Source organism: Varanus komodoensis, unplaced genomic scaffold (genome assembly GCF_004798865.1).
Source record: "Varanus komodoensis strain SLA01 unplaced genomic scaffold, ASM479886v1 scaffold4, whole genome shotgun sequence".
NCBI lineage: Eukaryota > Metazoa > Chordata > Lepidosauria > Squamata > Varanidae > Varanus > Varanus komodoensis.
The window spans coordinates 35,350,156-35,370,591 of record NW_025335941.1 but is presented as its reverse complement, the minus strand read 5'-3'; the positions used below and the strand labels follow the sequence as shown (position 1 = coordinate 35,370,591).

Below are 20,436 nucleotides of genomic sequence, written 5' to 3'. Positions count from 1 at the left end.
TGGCCTAATGCTTTGCCTCAAAGAAAGTGAAAGCACAAATGCAGTGAAAACCATGTAGGGAGTGTATCTTCTGTGTCAGTGCCCATGATTTGTGCCCATTCCTGGAATAAGAGGCAGGATACCCATACTTGAATTGAACTCAAGCCACAACTTTATTAACTTTTACAGAGTAGATGCTCAATGAAACTGTACTACAGAATGGGCAAATCATCGAGCGGAGGTAGTGTTCTCTCCTGGTATGGGTGAGCTTAGCCCCAGCTTGGACTTTGAGAAGCAGCTCCTTGTTCTGAGGCTTGCTTTTAAAGGAGAGCTATAACTGCTTTCAAGTCTCTATTATTAACTGGAATGTGTACTTACAGAAATTGAGAGGTGCTTTGTTTTCAAGTTTTGACTACTCAGTCTTTCCTTAATGGGTAAGATCCAACTGTTGCCCCGCCTCTGGTGGTAAAGAAGTTCAGCTACTCTAAATCAACTTTTGTATATTGTAACTGATCCCTGCTAGGACAATGAGGAAATTGGTGCATGGTCATTGCTCTAGCAAGTTTATAGATATGTTTATCTATCAGTTTACACTTACACTAGCATGAATGGTATCAGTGCTAATGCCGGGGCACAGTTAGATCCCACCCCATGATTTCAGAACTGTGATCTTCCTCTAAAGCAAAGGTGCTCCTTATTATTCCAGGTTTTTCCCCCCCCAAAGCTTCTCCAGGTGTGCAACAACTTTTTTTTAGCTGGCACGGTCAAAGCCACACAAAGGTTTTCCTGGTCCTGGTGTGGCAGTGGGCAGCTGGCCACATGTAGTCCCATCTATAACTGATGGCTTGGGAAGCAGAAACCCCCACAACTAACATCTAGTCAGCTAATGCACTTTGGAGGCAGGGCTGGTCCAAGACATTTTGTTGACTATGGTGGAGAGCAATACAGTGATCTTCCATTCCATGTATAAAAGCCACCCAGACTGGCAGTTTAAACTTCCTCCACCTTTAGGGATGGCACAGCATCTACCACTGTAACCAAGGACAAGAGACTAGCTTAAGTGACATAAGGCAGGTCACATGGCACACAAAGCTGTGTCTTCCAACAACTTGTTTCCGTTCCTTGCCTTCCAGCATCAGTGTAAGAGCCACCCATGCTCATAGGAACAGTTCAGCTAGTAATAGTAATTACTTCAGATTGACTGAAGATCATCAGTATGAACACACATTCTCTTCTGCTGGATTGAATCGAATGTTTCTAAGACTGCAATGCTAAGTGCATTTCCTAGAAGTAAATTCTACTATAATCAGTGAGAATTCACAAGTAACTAAGGCATGAATATGGGGGTATCTTGCATACCTACAATGGTATCATAGGCACTGGACAATCTATTTTTGTTACTTTTTATAATGATCCCTAAATGATACTTCAGATGGTGCAAAACAGAGCTGCCAGGATGCTGTTAGGGACTGGGCATTATTCTCATATAACCCCAGTCCTCTATCAGCTCTAATGGCTTCCCATCGAAGTCCGGGCTCAATTCAAGGTGCTAAACTGCTTGGGACCAGGATACCTAAAGGAACACCTTCTTCCCTATTTGCCCTCCCGCCCCCTGAGATTGGCAGCAGAAGCCCTCCTCCGGGAACCCTCTGTGAAAGATGTTAGGAGACAGAGTACCCGGAGGAGGGCCTTCTCTGCAGTGGCACCTCGTCTATGGAATACGCTCCCCAGAGAGGTCCACCTGGCATCATCACTGTATGTTTTTCAGTGCCAGGTTAAGATCTTTTTATTTAATCAATAAATTTAATAAAAATTTTATCATCATATTTTAATTGCAGCCAGAGTGGGTCGTTAATTTATTTATGTTGTGTTAGATATTTGTATTTTATTGTGTAAGCCATCCTGAGGCTCTTGCAAAGGACGGCATACAAATATCCTAAATAAACAAACAAACAAATAAATTGTGCATGCCACTGTTGTTGTAGAACTAAGGTGATGTTATCAGAGAACTTCTGACCTTCTATAGCCTGTTGGATGATGCTGATTAGAATTCCAAATTCCTATTAATAAATGCTATGTGACATGTACAATTCCAGAACCAAATGGGCTGGGTTCTCTGAGTGCTTTCTCATCTAAATCCTTTATTATATGATACGGTGAGCAACTGTGCCACTCCAATCAATCACTGTATTTAGAGGCATATTTTTGTGCAAAAAATACTTTGTGATTTCTTACAACATTGTTCCATATGGCATCCATTTTGGGTCACTTGAAACTGTAAATGCACCATTTAATGAGGTCAGCTATTTTATTATATTTCTTCCATACCTACAATTTTCTTTATGTAACACCGCATTACATGCATGGATCTTTCAGAAAGGAGTGTGATTTGCAAACTACTGTGATATGAAGTTGCTGCTACATCAAAAGCAGTCTGGGTAGCTTTGGGTGTTGCCTGAAAACAAACAAACAAAAACAATAACAGTGATACAGGATAACAGGGGTGCCAGATTATTTTGTTCAATAAATGACCAATATTTTGGATAATAACTCTTTCCTCAGGGGCTTCCTAATGCATAACATATTAGAATTTTATACACACATATTTATAAGAAATACAGCACAAAAATGCCATGGCCTGTTCTATCATATATATTCACAGATATATTCCAGACTTACAATACAAGAACATTTCCAACAAAACTCTTATGCTTAGGTGTTTATATACAATTAAAATGCATAGAAAGTAAAAATATAACAAATTATATACAATTGACTATTAAATCACAGATCTGTTACCTGCGCTAGACAAAACTCCTTGGGTTGTATCCAGTGTCAGACCTACTTCAGGCAACTTACCAAAATGAAAAGTCTGACCTGTGTGATTCTGCATCACCTTTGCTGGTTCTTGGCTACTTTTGGTGCCTCCTTGTTGTCAGCCACTTCTCTGTGTTGACTATGCACCATGTGGGGAAACCTGCTAGTCTCTGAGGTAGGCAGAGGGGCACCCTGTGATCCTGCCCAGCCACTGGATGATGTACTAATATGGTAAAGTGTGGACAAAGCCCCAAGACAGTCTTGGCTAGCATTATTTTTATTTTGTTGCTACGTCTGTGAAGGAATATAGTCTCAATATGTTGCCCTGTGGTTAAGACTGACTTGGCTTTAAGTTCTTTGAGGTCATTCAGAGGTTCCGAGCACAACCTCTTCAGCTGTGGCACCCACTGCATCAAACTTTTTATCAAGGGAGTTTCTCTCAGAATGAACTGCTGTCATTCTTTATCTTGCCTCTAAGTTGTCTATATTAAATAAATATATTGTTTGTAAATAGCGTCTGTGCTAACTTCTAACAATCCAAAATTTTCAAAACAAAAATAAACATAAATCACTGCAGTCTGTTCAATGGGTTGTCCTTATTTTGTCTTGCAGCGGAGAGAGATATCAGTGTTTATTGTGGAGTACAGGCAATTACGATGAAGATTAATTTTTGCACGGTTCTTTTTTCTGGTTATTCTGAAACGGATTTGGCATTGAATGGGAAACATGGGGATGCGCACTGCAGAGGATTTATAAACAACAACACATTTCCAGCAGTGGTCATATTCATCATCAATCTCAGCACTTTGGAAACCTGTGGAAACTCTCTGATGGTAAGGCAAGAGTCTTGGGAGGCTGCGTGTAGCTGCAAAGCATCTCCTCCTCTGTGAATTGTTAGATATTGCACAATGCAGGTGTGTGATTTGCAAACTGGAATGTTTAAGCGTGAACATCATTTTCAGTGTTCAGAGACTGCTAAGCAGACTTGGCAGGAAGGTAAGGCCAGCTGAGCCAGCAGGGAGTTATTTTTGAGTAAACATAGTTAGGATCAGGTTGTTATGTGCAATATTACATTACATTTATCTCCTGCCTTTCTTCCTCTTGCAAAGAACCCTAGGCAGCCTAAAAGGTTCTCCTTTCTGTTTTAGCCTCCATTTTATCCATTCATCCAGCTCAGCCTTCAAGTCTGTGACTGGCCCAAAGTCATGCTGTGAGCTGCATGGCCAACTATGGCCTTGAACCTGGCTCTCCTGAGTCCCAGTCTATCATTCTAACCACCATGCTGCATTGGCAAGTTACATTTACAGTTTATCCATTACATGTTGTGTGCTAGGAACTCTGCCTGTCCTACAGAGTGAGAAATCAAGAATGGACTCACACAGATAGTATCTTTTCAGTGTTGTTCAGTGATGAGACAGTTTAACAGGTGTATGAGCATGGAATCCTGGAACAGTAGTGTCAGAAGGGGACCATAAGGCACCTGATGGAAGAATAGCAGTCCTTAGAGGAAAGAAAAACAAGCAATAATTCTCAAAATAAGGCATGCTTACTTCACCATCGTTCACCAGGCTGAACCCCCCCCCGCCCCACCCCCTTATGACTGATGAAAGTGTTCAGGATAGTGGTACAGCTGGGCAAGTTTACAGCCTGGATTTAAGGGTCCTCCACAACCTTTAAATAGTTATGTGCATCATGTGAAGCACAGAATTAACATTTCCTGTCCTGCTTCCCACTGGCTTGGCAACTGTTTCTGCATTTCTGATGTATGGGAGGCAAAACAAAAAAATAAGCAAGCAAGCGAGTGAGTGAGCGAGTGTTTGGCAACCCCATTTTTTTTTTTTTTAAATAAAACATCTGAGCACATGTGGTTTTGTATTTTCAGCTCACTTAAGAAATACCCCCATCATGAGGACAGGAATGAAATGGTCTTGCCAGCCCTGGCTGATTGCTTGGCACTGTCCCTGCAGATTCTGCTCTTTGTCTGGTCATTTGGGGGTGGTGGCTGGGATCTCAGGGCCTGGGCCTCATCCCTGAAGTCCAGCCCTTGCTGCAGCTCTACTTTGGAGAGAATGAACTCACTGGGGACAGATTTCTGACCAGGCAATCCTGCTTCTGCCTAGCCTTCACTGCTCTTTTGGCTTTGATGGGTATTGCTGCTGCTTCTCTCAGTAGTAAACTCTGTGGCTCCACTGTCGGTGGGATTGTATAGCCAGTTCATGTTCCTGTCTGAACTTTAAGGGGTTGCCAGTAGTGCTCAACCATGTTACCAAAACAGATTCAGCACCAAGGAAAGCTCCTTTTCAGGTCAGGCTGAATCCCAGAAGGGATGTAGAGCCACCAGCCTCCATTGACTTGTGGCTCAGCCCCTTTGTCTACCTTCTCATCCTGTTGGGAAAGGGCCTGTGCCTCTTTCTGTAACCAGGGGTGCTACTCTGCTTAACCCTAAGCCCAGTGCCCTGCCTTCTCAGGCTGCCCTAAACTGCAACCATTTTCCATCCATCCCAAGTGTGCAGAAACTGACTTTGTGGGGCTGAATGTAATTTGACTCATTTCAGAATCTTGCATCTCTAAAAGTCAAGACAGCAGCAGCAGGAAAGAGTCAGGGTAGCTTTTTCCTACTACACTAATCTGTGTAATAATTCCTCATTTTTAAAGGTGGGACTTGATACAATGTGAAATGCATGGCTGCTGTTCAAAATTCAGTCCTGTGCCTCTTCTTCTTCTCCTCTCTCTTCTTCTCCTCTGTTTGCTAATGTGTAATAAAACAAATCACCTGACATAACACGGCACTCATCTCAGCTGGTATCCAATGGAATGGAGCATAATTGGGATCCTTGGAATGCACTTCATTTGTTCATTCATTCATTCATTCATTCATTCATTCATTCATTTTCTCTATCATCCAGTCATTGAAGATCTCTGGATGGTTCACAACAAAACATTAAAAATACAATATAAAATACACCATATTAAGACGTATTACAACATTATATAAAATTTAGATTATGAAATTTAAAACCAGATTTAAAACATATTTTTAAAACATTTAATAACTTAAAGGAAATCTTAAAACCTGCCCTATAAGAAGCCCTACCACCAGTAGACCAATGGAATACCCTGCAGTCAAGAACAGCCTTTATCTAGTGCTAAAAGGATAGTAAAGTTGGCGCCAGTGGGCCTCATCAGGGAGCTTTTTCCATAAATGGGGGCCTTCTCTGAAAAGGCCATCATCCAAGCCTCCTTCAGAGGCAGCAGTCAGAGGTAGGTCCCAGAACTTGATTATAGTGTCTGGGTATAAAAAGTTTGAGAGAGATGTTAATGTCAGGTCTAGTGGTGCCAAACCATGTAGGTCTTTATAGGTTAAATCTAGCACCTTGAATTGGGCTCAGACGCATGTAGGCAGTCAGTGTAAAAGGGCCAGGACTGATGTTATATGATCAGACCCTCTTATTAGTTGGCTGCTACATTTTGCACAAGTTGCAGCTTCCAAACAGTCTTCAAGGGCAGCCCCACATAAAGTGCCTTTATGTATCTTGTTCAGCCATAGCATGAGGACAAAGAGAAAGTAGGGAGAGATTACCACTTTTGGGAACTGCTGCATGTCTCTGACAATGTCTAGTTGCAGTTGTAAGTAGCATCACAGAGAGCAAGTGCCAGTAGATTACCCTTTATTAAAAGGCATTAGATCTAATCAAAAGTCAGTTAATACCTTCTTGGTATTCAGAAAGGACACCAAATCCTTCAGCAGAAAACTAGTCTATGCCCTATTCTCTACTTCTTGCCTTGAGGGTTTCCAAACTTATAGTTATTCACAGTGTGTTCCCATTTTTAATGTCTGATGGAGTGCAGCAGTGAACTGGGGTGTCAGTTGAGTAAAAGACTTCCCCTTCCCCCTTCCTCTTCCTCTTCCTCTTCCTCCTGAATTGGTAATAGGTGCTCCAGGCTACTCTTGCCAGTTGTGCTTCTACTGTCAGCAGCATGTCCAGATGGCAACTGAATGGTGTCATAAACTGTTTCATATGAACAAATGTGTACTCTTTATATCTTAATCAAACTGTTAGATTTAATGACCTTGAGTTATTTATTGTGCTCAGATCAGTGCAACAACTGTTGTTTGAAGATGGGGTGTCTCCTGTAAGTCAAAGTGACCACTGGGTATAACCTGCATTCATTGTTTATTCCATTAAAATTCCATAAAGGAAGACATTACAATTTTGGAGTCTGGAATTATTTTCTGAATTTCCACAGCTCAACTTTCCTGTGCCAGTAATTCTTCTATTTACATATGATAAGAGGGTCTATATAATCCCAGCATTATTCATTCATTTCAGCATATTGTTGCCAGGGTATATATTAGATATTTTTTCAGCCTTTTAATTAAGGATATACATACAGATCACTTTGCTGAAGAGCAAAGAATGCAGCAAAGCACATATCCACATTCCTTCACCTCATCCAAGTGGCCCAACATTCCTCTCCTGCCCAATAATGACTTATCTCCTTCTTCCTGTGCCCAACGGACTAGTTAACCCCGTTGCGAGATCATCTAGATGTGCCACCTCCCTACTTTCCCCTGTCCCGGTGAGGCTCAGATGTCTCCATTCTGAGCTGTTTGCTGGGAGTTCTCACTCTTCACTAAGTTCAACTTTTAAAGGGAAATAACAGCTTGGGAAAGGATTTGGGGCAGGAAAACAGGATATGGTTAAACTCCTTCTGCGCTAATCTCCAAACCTGAATTTGGGCCTTCCACAGCTGGTTTTTGATGTGTGTGTGTGTGTGTGTGTGTGTGTGTGTTCCTAAGCATGATACTGACATAAAACATAGTTTGGCCATCATATAGGAAAATGATAATCATCCAGCTCAAACTTCAGTTTAACCCCAAGTATGTAGACATCTGTCTTGTCTTTTCAGCAATAGGAGATGTGTATCTGCATGGTGGATAGTGCCTGACAAAATGGGAGGAGTAAGTGACAGCTGACAGGGCAGGTCGATAGATCAAACCTTGTTCTCTCTTGCATTCCGTCTAGCAACTGCAACACAGCTGCTGAAGATTTCTTCAATTTTTCAGCTGGTAATGAGTCTTCAAAGCAAGGTGACCAAGTGGTCTTATTGCTTATTCCTTTTTTCCTAAAAACATGTCTTGCAACTTGTTTAAGTGGTGGCTTGGATGCCCTCTAAGCAGCCCTACCACCTTTTTGGCATCATCCCAGGGAACTATACTATGTGTTGTTGTAATGTTGTTCCCAGTGATATTATTGTGTGTGGGAGTGGTTTTTCTCATCATAGCAATGATGAAAGAAAGAGAATACTTTGTAGTTCAAAATAATACCATCATCTCATCTTCTCCACAAATTCAGTAAATATTTTCTCCAAGTTTTGGGTATGGGAAAGTATTCAGCTAAATTTTAGTCTGAAAAACTGATAGTTTGCTCATGCAAGTATGTGACAGAATCTGATATAAATGCCAGGTAACCATAGATATCTGTTGCTTTCATTTGTATCATTCATTGTTGCAAAGAAAAGCTCCAACATATAAAAACATTAGTGCAACAGGGGAATGGTGTGGAGTTGCTGGAAAAATTAATTAGAATCAGTCATACAGCTCAGAATTCAGGCTACAAGGGATTTTTGAAAGTTTCATGTCACTGTCTACATGGTTTAAAAGACTCTCTTTCATTATAGGCTTTGCCTGAATGTAATTTCTGTTTTCTTACTTTATCCAAACAGGTGACCTCAGTTCCAGGAATTAATGCATATGGCAATATATCTACAGTACAGATAGGTAATGTTTCAGGATATATAGACACCCCAGATCCACCAACGATCATCAGCTATTTACCAGGGCTTCTCTATAAATTTAGTTGCAGCTACCCTTTGGAATACCTAGTCAACAATACACAACTTGCTTCGTAAGTATATCACATTTATGTTTAAAGAGATGATACTTGTTTGTTCATAGAAAGGCCCTTGTGTTTTATCTATTCTTATGCTGAAGCTGCTTTGGGATTTGGAGGGAGGGAGGGAGATGGGATGCATGAAGTGGCCATTTCAGATCTCCTCATAAACCAAATGGACACACACTTGTTGCTTTCTCCTCTATGCATAAAAACAACATCAATCTTAGATGAATAAGCAAAAGAAGGACAAAGGAAAAGCTATTGAGAGGGAAAATGATGCAAAGATTTTGAAAGAGAGAGGGAAGAAGGGAGCAAGGGAGAGAGGAAAGAGATGCAAAATGATTGCAAGGATCTGATGCTTGTTTTCATGATGAAACTGATTTCCAAAATTCCCTGCTAATGGCAGAGTAGTACTTATATAATGGCAGAGTATATAAAGGTGTATTTTACTTTAAATTATTTTGGCATAGCAATGTATTAGAAGACATTAGATGAGCAAACATTATTTTTATGAACAGCTACTGTACACTATGGAAAATTAATGTTCCTCTTTGTTGTTGTCAGTTTGGTTCTTGGCTAATTATTTGCCTGATCCATTGTTTTAGCAATGGCCATTGCTTCAAGCATCTGTCAAAGCTTCTATTACAAATTTCTGCTTATAGTAATTTATAACTGAGGGAGAGAGAAAGGAAATACTTTTTAATGAGTCTCAAAAACTGATTTAACAACAAACAGCAGTGAAATACAAAATTCTAAGTGCAACAAAGATGATCCCATCAATAGTTCTTGCTTTCTTAATCTGTTTTAGGTCATCAGCTGCTATATCTGTAAGAGAGAACAATGGTACATTTATTAGCACATTGAATTTGCTTCTTTACAATGTAAGTACAAAGAAGTTGAAAATTCTTAAGTACAGCGACTTCTCCTCTGCCAAAGAGCCCACCATCACTGCCCTTAAAATGCTACCAATGTACCCTGCAAAAAATGTGTGGTGTCCAATACGTCTTCTTTAGGATCTCAGTTGTTCCCTTCCCTCTAACCCAGTCCCCCGAAATCAGGGTGCATCCTATGACCAATGAGCATGCTTAGTTTTTATTGGGCTGTTCTTGAGGTTAAAAAATTATTTTGGATCCTTCTGCAGAATTTGGGTTCCTTTCAGGTCTGCTGATACAGTGGTGCCATTTTGGCTATACATGCAACAACATCTATGCCTGCATGTTGGAAATAGTGGAAATGATGATTCAAATCCAGAATGAGCTCAGTCAGTCCCAATTAAGTGCTGCTAATCCCTGTACACATGTTGTGAACACAGTCCCCCACTGCTTGCCCCAAAGTTCCTGACACCAGGCAGTCTCTTTGCACACCAGATTCTTTATTGACACTTCACAGCTGCAAGATGAAGTAACCCTTAATAAGCTGGAAGACAGCATCTGTGTTGAACCTCAACTAGGGACTTCTCCCCAAACCCTTTCCTGTCAATAACACTGGGGCTCCACCTTCAGGGTGGCACAAGCTCTCTAACTGGGCAGCTCATCTCATCTCTCCTGACGCCTGTCCTCATCTCTGGCTTCTGCTTCTTGCTGCTCTGCATTTTGGATAATTTTGGAGATGGCGGGATTGAAGGTGTGCAGACTTCAAGATAACTCATCTCCTCACCCCACTACTATTGTCTACCTCTCTAGGAGTTGCATCCTTTTTTCTTCTCCAAAGTTGCTTCCCCAGCCTTGGAAAGCAGCTGGTGCATTTCTTTCACGACGACTGTGGATGGCATGCATGCTTGTGCTCCAGTTCTAGCTCTGAGGTCAGAGCACTGTCTCCAGACTTGGTTCTGGGGGTCCAGATTATCCAATGGCCCCTCAGACTCTGTCAAGGCACCAGGAAATTGCTCCACAAAAAATGAACTCACAGAATGGTACTAATCAAAAAGATCATAACGAATGTGTGCTGAATTTCAAATGGCTCTATGCATAAACTGTGACATACCATTACTGCAAAGAGAACATCATGGGATGTGCACATAGATAAAGCGCAACAGTCCTAATGATTGTGGAAAGTTGATTGCAAGTCTGTTTGCATGTTATGACAGACGATCAAGGACTGTGCAGCATTAAGAGTTGCCTGCCTTGAAGCAGCAAATTGATGCCCTTGGTTACTTCATTTGTGAGGAACCAAGCTAGTTCAGGTATTACTTTCTATGCCAGGAGGCAAGACCTATTCCAACACCTTCACCATGTCTAGACCAATGCCTTGGTGCTAGCATGAGTGCAAATTATTGATGTATAAAATTTATTATAGACTAATAATTTCTTTGCCATTCCTTTGGACATTGCAAGGACTAATATTTTGAACATCTTCTGTCAGTTCATGAGTTCCTCTTATTAGCATGATAATCAAACATGATTATAGGTAACAGTGGAAACTTGTTCTATGTAAATAGAAATATTGAAAGGGAATGTAAAAGATTTCTAGCAACTTTTATTTATAACAGCAACAATAATCTTCCAAGTGTTATTTTGTGTTGATTAAAATCCTTTCCAACATTTGATTTAAAAATCAGCTTTCCATCTCTCAAGCAGCATTCTAGTAAATTACAAGTCCATTTTTTGGGATCATTATTCATGTCATCATGGACTTGGATTATAATTCATGCAGTTGATTTAAAAGTCAGTGCTTTAGATTTGGAGTGTAATAATGAATGAACTATAAATATCATAGTGGAATATTTCCAATCACATTTAAATGAATTTCCTGTTTGTAAGTTTTGCTATCTGACAGCACAAAGTTCTGCAGAGCATGTTAAAATATGTCAGAAGGAAGATTGCTACTACAGACACCCTCCTATGCATGTTTATATGGAAAGAAGTCCTACAATTCCTAGGAATCCACATCTAGTCATGCTGGTTGAGAAATGCTGGTATCTGTAGGACTTGTTTTGCTGCTGAAATATGCTTAAGATTACATTCTTTGGCTCTTGAAAATGACACTATTATATAAATATGGAGAGGAACAGAAAGTTCCTTTCTATTAATATAATAGAAAATTATAGGAAATTTTAAGGAATGCTTTAATGTCTGTTGTAAGTTTAATGTAGGGGATTTAGCTCTAGAAGAGCTTAGTCCAACTATTCTTAGAATTCTTGAGAATATGTGACAGGGCAAGCCCAAATATATTTTGCTGCCTAAGGATCTCTTGAAATCCCTACTCCTCCCAGCACTACACCCAAGGGCAGCCAATTTTTTGGGACCTGAGACAGAAAATCCTACAAGCACATAATTTCCTATTTCCTGGTTTTAAAAATGTTCATTCTATTCTTGTAAGCTATCCTGAGGCTGCTGCAAAGGAAGGCATATAAATGTTTTAAACTAACTAAATTAATATAATACATTAAATAAAGAAAGGATTGCTGCTGCTTTTTCCAGGACACCTAAAATTATCTATCTATGGTGGATACCTCACTCTGCCAAATGGTAGGGCTGGCCCTGAGAGAAAGGCCTAATCAATTTTGCCTAATTCACATTTTGTTCTAAAATGTTCACACTTGCATTCCTTTGTAAATCATTTCAGCACACTGTTCTTGTAAATAAAATCTTAGGATGAAGATTTTATTTACAAGTATAGTATTCTAAGGACAGCCTAGGTAAGCTCTTCACACATGCTATGAATTAGCTCTGCAGCTTGTGCTACCTTAATACATTCTACCAGGGTGCATTGTGGGTTGCTCATGACAGCATGTTAGCCTTCAGTCTTGCTCTTTCCCCATCTGCTTTATATCTCATACTCTCCCATTATCAAGAGTGGTAAATGGACATTCATTTTAATATACAGTCATTTGGCACTATTTCAAATAAACTAAGAAATCTTTCCTTTCTCTTTTTAATGGTAAATTGTGCCAGAACTGTGTAAGGAGTTTGATGCTGCCGCGTGGACACTAAACAGTGGGTGGCCAGTGCACCCATCTTCAGTACAAATTAAACCATGCTGCAAATCTGCAGAATCATTTTCTCTCTGGCGCTTTCCAAAAATACTAAACATTAAGAGGGCAGTGACAGCAATGTTAAGTAATGCCACCACTTTTAAAATAAGACATCTCCCTTCACATAAATGTTGGAAACATTTAGCCACATGGCTTTTTGCAGCTGAGGCATGGAAGCCCCACAATCTGGACACATCTTTGAATGCTTGTTCAGCTGGGATAAACTGACTCACAGCACCATTCTGAATTGGTATCACTTCATTTGGAAATGCTGTCCGTAGTTAGTCGCCCAAATATTGCTCAGAATAGATATATAAAATGTGTGCCTCTCAAGTTCTGTGTGGACTTCTTCAAACTTGACAGTTCTTTTTCCTGCCATTGTTCTCCCTGAATAAACTGATCCATAAAAAAATCTGCTGGTGGCTTCACTGGGACTACTTGGTGAACAAGAGATGCTCATGAGTAAGGATTCTGTTAGGGTCAAGATCTTTCTTTCTGAAGAAAGCAGTTAATCAAGCATGAATATGATGCACATTCATTTCCATAGATTTAAAATGTAATATACTCTAGTCAAAGTGTGCTGTGCTTGAATAATGATCTGAAGTACATTTTTTTTACCTTTGCCTGTGTGATTTAAATCCTTCTAGAGAATGGGGCAATCTGACAAAAACGCTAACAATCCTAGGGGGAGATATATATATATATATATATATATATATATATATATATATATGGACAGAAAAAAATCCCAGCATGGGCAGCCATCATAGCTGACTAGGCCACAATGAGAGCCGTAGACCTTTTTCTTTTTTAATCTAAATGTGCATAAAATTGTTCCCTAAATCTGTTATTTAAATCACTTTGTTATTCATAATTTTCTGCTAACATTCACAACAGGTCTAAAATAATAATGTAGATTTCATTGTTATATATGTCCTTTAATTAACATTTGGAAACCCTGATAAAACAGGATTTGATCAACAGTTATCTGACAAATAAGACAGGGGTTAAAAAATCAAGCCCAGAACCCAAACCCAAAATCTCCTACAAAGGGAAAACAGTAAGATAACATGATGGCCTCTGGAGGCAGGCATAGCAACTAGGATTCATATCACAGCCTAGAAAAAACAGGCAATTTTTCAGTTAAGACTGGTGTGTATCTATCTCAGGATTCAGTCTGAGCTTTAGGGAGGTCTCCATGGTGCTGAAACACGGGCTAAACCTATGTTCACCATGATGAATAGTGCTCTAACATTCTAACAGTGGAACCATCAGTCACTCCTGCACCTATTGGGTCTCATGAAGAGATTAATATGGGTCGACCTCACTTCATTATGAAGTTATGCTAGTTATAGTAGTCATGACTAAATTTAATGCCATTGGCCTTTAGTATGATAAAGTCTAGATCCATCATTACTAGTAAAAGCCAATCAGGTTTTCTTTCTTTGTATTTGCTTTCCTATCTTCATGAGGAATACATGGAAGCTCAAATTCTGACTGGGATCAAGGCAGGGATAAAGGAATAAATCCACCTTCCTCGAGGATCTGGCTATAATCTAGTTTCTCTCGTCCTGATCATGGAAAGATAGTGTTTGTCTACAGCATGGGTCCTCAAACTATGGCCTCTGGGCTGGATCTGGCCCACCATGCCAATTTACCTGGCCCACCATAGCTCGCCACGTGTGCACGTGCATGTGTGTGTGTGTGGCAAGGTGCCGGCTTGCTCTCAGGGAGATTGTTTTGGACTCGTTGGGAGAAAATGATCTCTGTGCAGGCATGCCCCGCCTTTCTGCGCGCACGCGCATGCCCCTGTGCCCCAGCCCGCACCCCCTGCCCACACTGCCTTGGCGGCCCGCACCCATCACTGGGACCTTTCAACTGGCCCTCTATTCAAAAAGTTTGAGAACCTCTGGTCTACAGCATACAATCAGCACACATATAAATAATCAATATGGTTCATTTATGACACAGATTTTTGGATATTTAATTGGAAAAGACAGGAAAAATACTACAACTCACATCATTCCTCAGTCAGCACGGTGAATGCTGGGAATTATAAGACTTCTATTCCTGTCTGAACATGCATAGGATTGCACTAAACAATTAAGGCACTCTAAGTTTGTTTATGCCATATTTGTCAATGCTGATAACTGGAGTTACTGATCCTATGTTTGTTTATCTGGGACTATGTTGCATTGAATTCAGTGGGAAATTACTAATATGTAAGTGTGCCTAAGAATGAAATCTAAATGCAATCTATAAAAGTATCAATGGATTCTTAGTTCCTAATTTTGAAGGCTTCCTTCTGAATCCCATCTAGTTCTATGGCAGTAGGTTTAATACCAATTATCTGGGACAATAGAATAAAAACCACTACTACCTGAAAGAAGGTAAGGAACATCTTTATGATAATAAGCAGCCCTCTTTGGCAGATTAAAATATTGAATACAGGGACTATGTTAATGGCTTGCACAACTTGGTTTCAAGATTCTGTATGACATGTTTAATGATTTTGTTTATCTATGCACATGTCATGGTTAGCATTTGATTTAATTCCTTTGCAAATTGTCTGGCACAGCTTCCACTAGATATGATCTCAATATATACTGACATTCTCTTCCCCCTGTAATCTACAGCATTATTAAACGCAGTTCACTGCAAGTGCATTTGGTCATGTTGAATTATGCTGGAGGGCTGATCTAGTTTTCTGTGGTTCCCAATACATGAATCAGTGAAGGCAAAGCCAAGAAGTCCCATCCATCTTCTAACTGATCCCAGCAAGTGAGATATTCCTTGTGGATTGTACACTGCCCCAGGGCCAAACGAAGCATTCAGTGGCAAATGTGGGTCTGAGCCTGGGAGAGAAATGGAGGCAATGCATGGGAGGCAGTAACTCTTCCTCAGCATCTTTATTCCCAGATATAGGTTTGCTTTGTCAAGTGGTGGTGCTAGTGGGGAGCGACTATGGGAAAGAGTTTGGGGCAGCACTGTAGGGAAAATCAGTGCAGGATTACCATGGGTTAAGAGTCTCTGCCACTACAAATCCCCTGGAAAATGAGCCATAACCACGTCGCAGTCTAAAAACCATGACCTGGGTTCCCAGATCAGTGTTTGACATTGGCATGCAGAACCATAACACACATTACAGCTCCTTGCCTCGAAGCAACACTTTTGAGGATGTTATTTGTAACAAACAAACTTATTAGTTTGTTACAAAGTCCTTTCTGTGGCTTACTTTCAGTTAGGGGTTTCTTATTCCCAATAGAACAGGGGTGGGTATCTTGTGGTCTCCAGATGTTTTTACCTGCAACTCTCATCAACCCTCAGTATTAGCTAGCCAGATTACATTTGATGGGAGCTGTAAGCGAAAATATCTGAAGGACTATAAATTGCTCTTCTTCCTTCTATGCCACTGCAGATTAATCCTTCCTAGCTTTACCAACAGACAGCAAGTGCTGGAAAGTTACATAGGGTAATATTACCAATATTTTAGAAAAACTGTTTGCTTTTCTAGGACTCTACATACAGCCAGCAGCTGATCATCCCAAATACTGGACTACCTTTGAAAACAAAAGTTTTTGCAGCTGTGAGGGCAACAAACCTTGATGGAAGGTACTGTAAATTATATAATTTATTTTGTTTGATGTATCTGTGGTGCCAGACACAGTTCTATATAAACTCTTTGGGGTACAGCAAAAGGTGAGCAGATACCAGGAACTGAACAAGGGATCTCTGTGGTGAAAATACATCTGTGAAAATGGATGATGACCTTGGAATCATACGTAGTTTACATGTAAGCACCATTGTCTTTCTTAGAGTCAAATATGGGTTTTGACCTGAAGAAAGGGCTGAATTCATATCCTAGCTGTTTAGATGGGTTTGCATAAGTCTTTTTTCAGCCAAGAATGGACAAATCGTTTTGTCACTTTCTATAAACATTTGCATTTTTTAAAACACAGGCTTAGTCCATCTGCTTTCCTCATCAGTTAGTGATTTATTTTAAGAGTCTATAGGAAAATCTATACACAATTTGCATGAAAATCCATACATACTTTATATGCAAAGTTCCATAATAAACACATTTTTGCAAACAGTTTTCTATAATATTCCTCAAAGAACACATTGTGGTCTAGAGATTTTGATTAGAGAAGTACTTTAATACAGAGAAATGAGAAGGCTGATTTGTATATTAGTTTGGAAAGGGCAAACTAATTCAGTTTCTATTAAAATGTGAACCAAATTAGTTTTCCCATTCCTTCCAAGAGTACTTTTACCTAGACTCAGCTAACCTGGACTGGCTTTAGCTAAAAGAATTATTGATGCATTTATTTATTTATTTTCTACACTGCCCATTAGCCCAAATGGCTTATAAGGATAACATCAGATAAACTGGGTAAGCTTGATGGTATTCCTGGGGTATTTCTAAGATGATAATTCTAGAGACATACCGCAAGGATTTCTGTGCAGTAAGGAAATAGTGTTTCTGAGCTGTAGAGACAGAGCATGGTGTACATCTAAATCACTGAGAGCATCCTGAGTAGTGCAAAATCTATACTGAGTCGTGCTTGTTGTGGTGATGCTTCACTAAAAGAATCCAAGGGGGAAGGAAGCTAATATTCCTTTCTCAATGCATCACAATTCTCCCTTAGGATGGCAAATAGAGCAGCACTGCTTGGTAACTGCCACTTCCAGAACTAGGATTCTCATGTCCATGGGCACTGGGTTGGGGTGCCTTTATTGCAAGGTGGAGTGAGAAAGGGTGTGTGTATTGCCTCCCCCTCATCACTACTGCTTGAGAGAAAGGCACTAGGATGGGTGCTGGGATTTAGACTTCTCTCAGACATGCAGCAGGGATTCACCTCCTAGGTGATTGCCCACTTCTGCCCAAAGAAGATCTTTAAGGCAGGAAGCAGGCAGAGCAGTGGCAGCCATGTGAAGTAGCAGTTGTCAGCCGTGCTCTCAGGCTAGCTGCTTTGCAAGGGGGCATGGCTGTTCTTGCCAAGCAACTCTCTGGCTCTAGCGTTCATGCCACAATGGGTTGTGATTTCCAGGTCTGGACAACACAACAAGTAACCATAGTACAAAAAGCCCATAGAACTGTAGCTTCTGTTCATGGTTTCTAAAGACCAAATGAAACATCATGATGGGTTTTTTGTACTACATTGACACCACAATGGACCAACAATGGTAAAAACCTCCACAGCTTTTCATGTCATGCAAACCCAGATAATGCATTGGTGCCCTATGGAAAACAGGAGACAAATGGATCACACCTAGTATTGGTTATTATCTGAACACCACAGCTTAACTGTCAGACTAGGGATTTTCAAAAACAAATATGGATTTGCCCATTATTTATTGTATCTTTTATCACTTCATATTGTAGATGAAGCAGTTTATATGATAAAAGGGAATATAACCTCTGTGCTGGTGTTTATGCCTTGCTAATGGCTCCCATTGAGTAGCAAAATTACAGTGATAGGTACACTCAATAAAACAAGTTTGGGCTACTCCTGCTGGTTTTATGTTGATACTTTGAAAGCAATATAGAGATCTCAACATATAATGCAAGAAAATGTGGATTCTTGCTGGATGAACTCATAAAGCTGAAATAGCCAAAGAAATGAGAGCAGATCAGTGACAACTATTGCACTTCAGTATTTCATAACTATAACATCCATGCCCCTGTACTGTGTGAGATTATACTTCTACATTAGTTTTCTGACATCTCCTGGTTAAAACTCAGAAGTCAGAAGAATTGTGAAGTGAGGCCCTGCTTTCATGTTCAGTATTCATACTGAAAATCAAGCTTTTGCCCTTCAGCTCGCTTTAGGAGACCTGCATTACAGTGTGACAGGTGTATCACCCCAGTCAAACTCCCTGCCTGATGCTGTTCCTGGAACGGGTTGCTTTCTACTGTTTTATGATTCTATAGAGATGCTTTAACCTGGTGTCCTGCACTGAGCAGGGAGATGGACTCAATGGCTTTCCAACTCTACTTTTCTATAATTCTATGATAGTTATATTGTAGCAGCTGTTCAGTAATATCAAGAATGCAGAAAATCAAAATTGTATTGTTTCAATAACACCAAAAGGATTTTGCTTATCTGTTGAATCAGAAAATAATGACACATATCAAAGTTACTATTCATCAAGATGCACATATCTTGCTATATCTCAAGTAATATTTTAACAGGTAATTATCTTTCTTTGTACAGATGGAATGTTTTAATGGACTACTGCTACACCACTCCATCTGGAAATCCAAATGATGATCTGCGATATGATCTCTTTTTCAGGTAGATATTTTCTAAATGTAGTATTTTGTCTGTCATGCTGTTATAGAATAGATGAATATATGGAAGGCTTCCAGAGTAAGCTCAAAAATTCTGTTCATTTAAATAAAGCATCCATTACATGCAATTGGTCTTTACAGTTTTGAAAATAGGTACTGACATGTGTCATTCCTTGGGGAAGGCTTGCCTCATCGAATATCAGTGCAGAAACATGTATGTTAACAATGTCCTTCATTAATGACTATCAGCTGAGTCTAGCTTATTCTGTAAGTTTCTAACAAACAAATGTATGCTAAACAAAGATACCCAGTGGTGGCATAAAAATGAATTTGGTAAATTCATGAATGAGAATTCTGTCAATGACAGCTAGTCATGGTAATGGTATATTGTACCCCTCAGTGCCATTTCTTCAGGTGCACCACTAGGAATACATTCATGTCTTGCTTGTGGGAGTCCCATAGGCCATTGTGGGAGACAAATGCTGGACTGACTCTGCTCTGCTCCAACATGGGTGTCATTATGTTCTTATGAATTGAGAGCCCACAAAGATAACCAAACTACCTTGAGGGAAAAGCTTTCAGCCTGAGTTTTCTTGGCCATCACTGTGAAGTGATAGATTAATTTAGCAAGCATCAGGTTCTGATAGGTCATAAATTAGTAATCCATAATCATCCTGAGCTACATCATTATCACTAGAACTATATCCCAAGAAATGTGCATATGACATTGTCAGTCAGGCATTCAATCTTTATTTACATCAGCCATAGACCTTAGCATATAAAATATAAATGCACAGAACTAAGAAAAAATAAAATGTATTAAGCGTAAAATCTTCCCTAATTTATTTTAGACACCAGTACCAAAATTATTGGATAGTTTATTGTACATAGCCTCTCAGAACCTATAGAAGTTAAAACTCTGAAACAAAAGAAAATCTTGTTTTAATAGCTGGCTAGGAGTCTTGCAGTTTTCATCACGACCTGTTTGTTTTGATCTGCTAAAAGAAAGGACACATACGCAGAATCAGGTCACCCTGGAATAGGCAACAGTAGGGGAATAATCACTTCAGTCCTTAGATCTTTATCGAAATTGTAGAATAATAGTACATTAGCTACTGTTTCAATATTCCATCTCCACATGGCCATAAGTGATTTCCCAAAGGGATTCCTTTAAATTGACCTTGAGTACAACTGTGACAGTATACTGAGTCTTGAATATGTAAAAGCTTATCTGTATTTTAGAACTGTTAAATTTTGCAGGTATAATGCCAATGTATCAAAGGATCTAAGTGAAAAATAACCATACCATGGGTATTTTTTTGCTATAGTCAGATTGTTCTGTTGTTCCATATCATATAAGTGCTGTTTGATTGCTTTGTTTTGCTGAGTCCTAACTTCAACTAGTGCTATGGTGATAGACCCAAAAAGTGAAGTTTTGTGATGACACACTTCATCCAAGCACTCTCATGGAAGTC

At 39.8% G+C, this 20,436-nt stretch overlaps 1 protein-coding gene across 1 annotated transcript in view; it reads left to right on the top strand.

The window, feature by feature from the left end:
- Window positions 1-20,436, top strand: part of ZPLD1 (zona pellucida like domain containing 1) — a 44,832-nt gene that overhangs the window by 7,650 nt on the left and 16,746 nt on the right. The window contains exons 2-6 of the mRNA XM_044442500.1: window positions 3,409-3,629; window positions 8,524-8,705; window positions 9,502-9,574; window positions 16,181-16,278; window positions 18,885-18,965. Coding sequence (XP_044298435.1) covers window positions 3,409-3,629; window positions 8,524-8,705; window positions 9,502-9,574; window positions 16,181-16,278; window positions 18,885-18,965 — 655 coding nt within the window. The remainder of the gene's footprint in view (window positions 1-3,408; window positions 3,630-8,523; window positions 8,706-9,501; window positions 9,575-16,180; window positions 16,279-18,884; window positions 18,966-20,436) is intronic.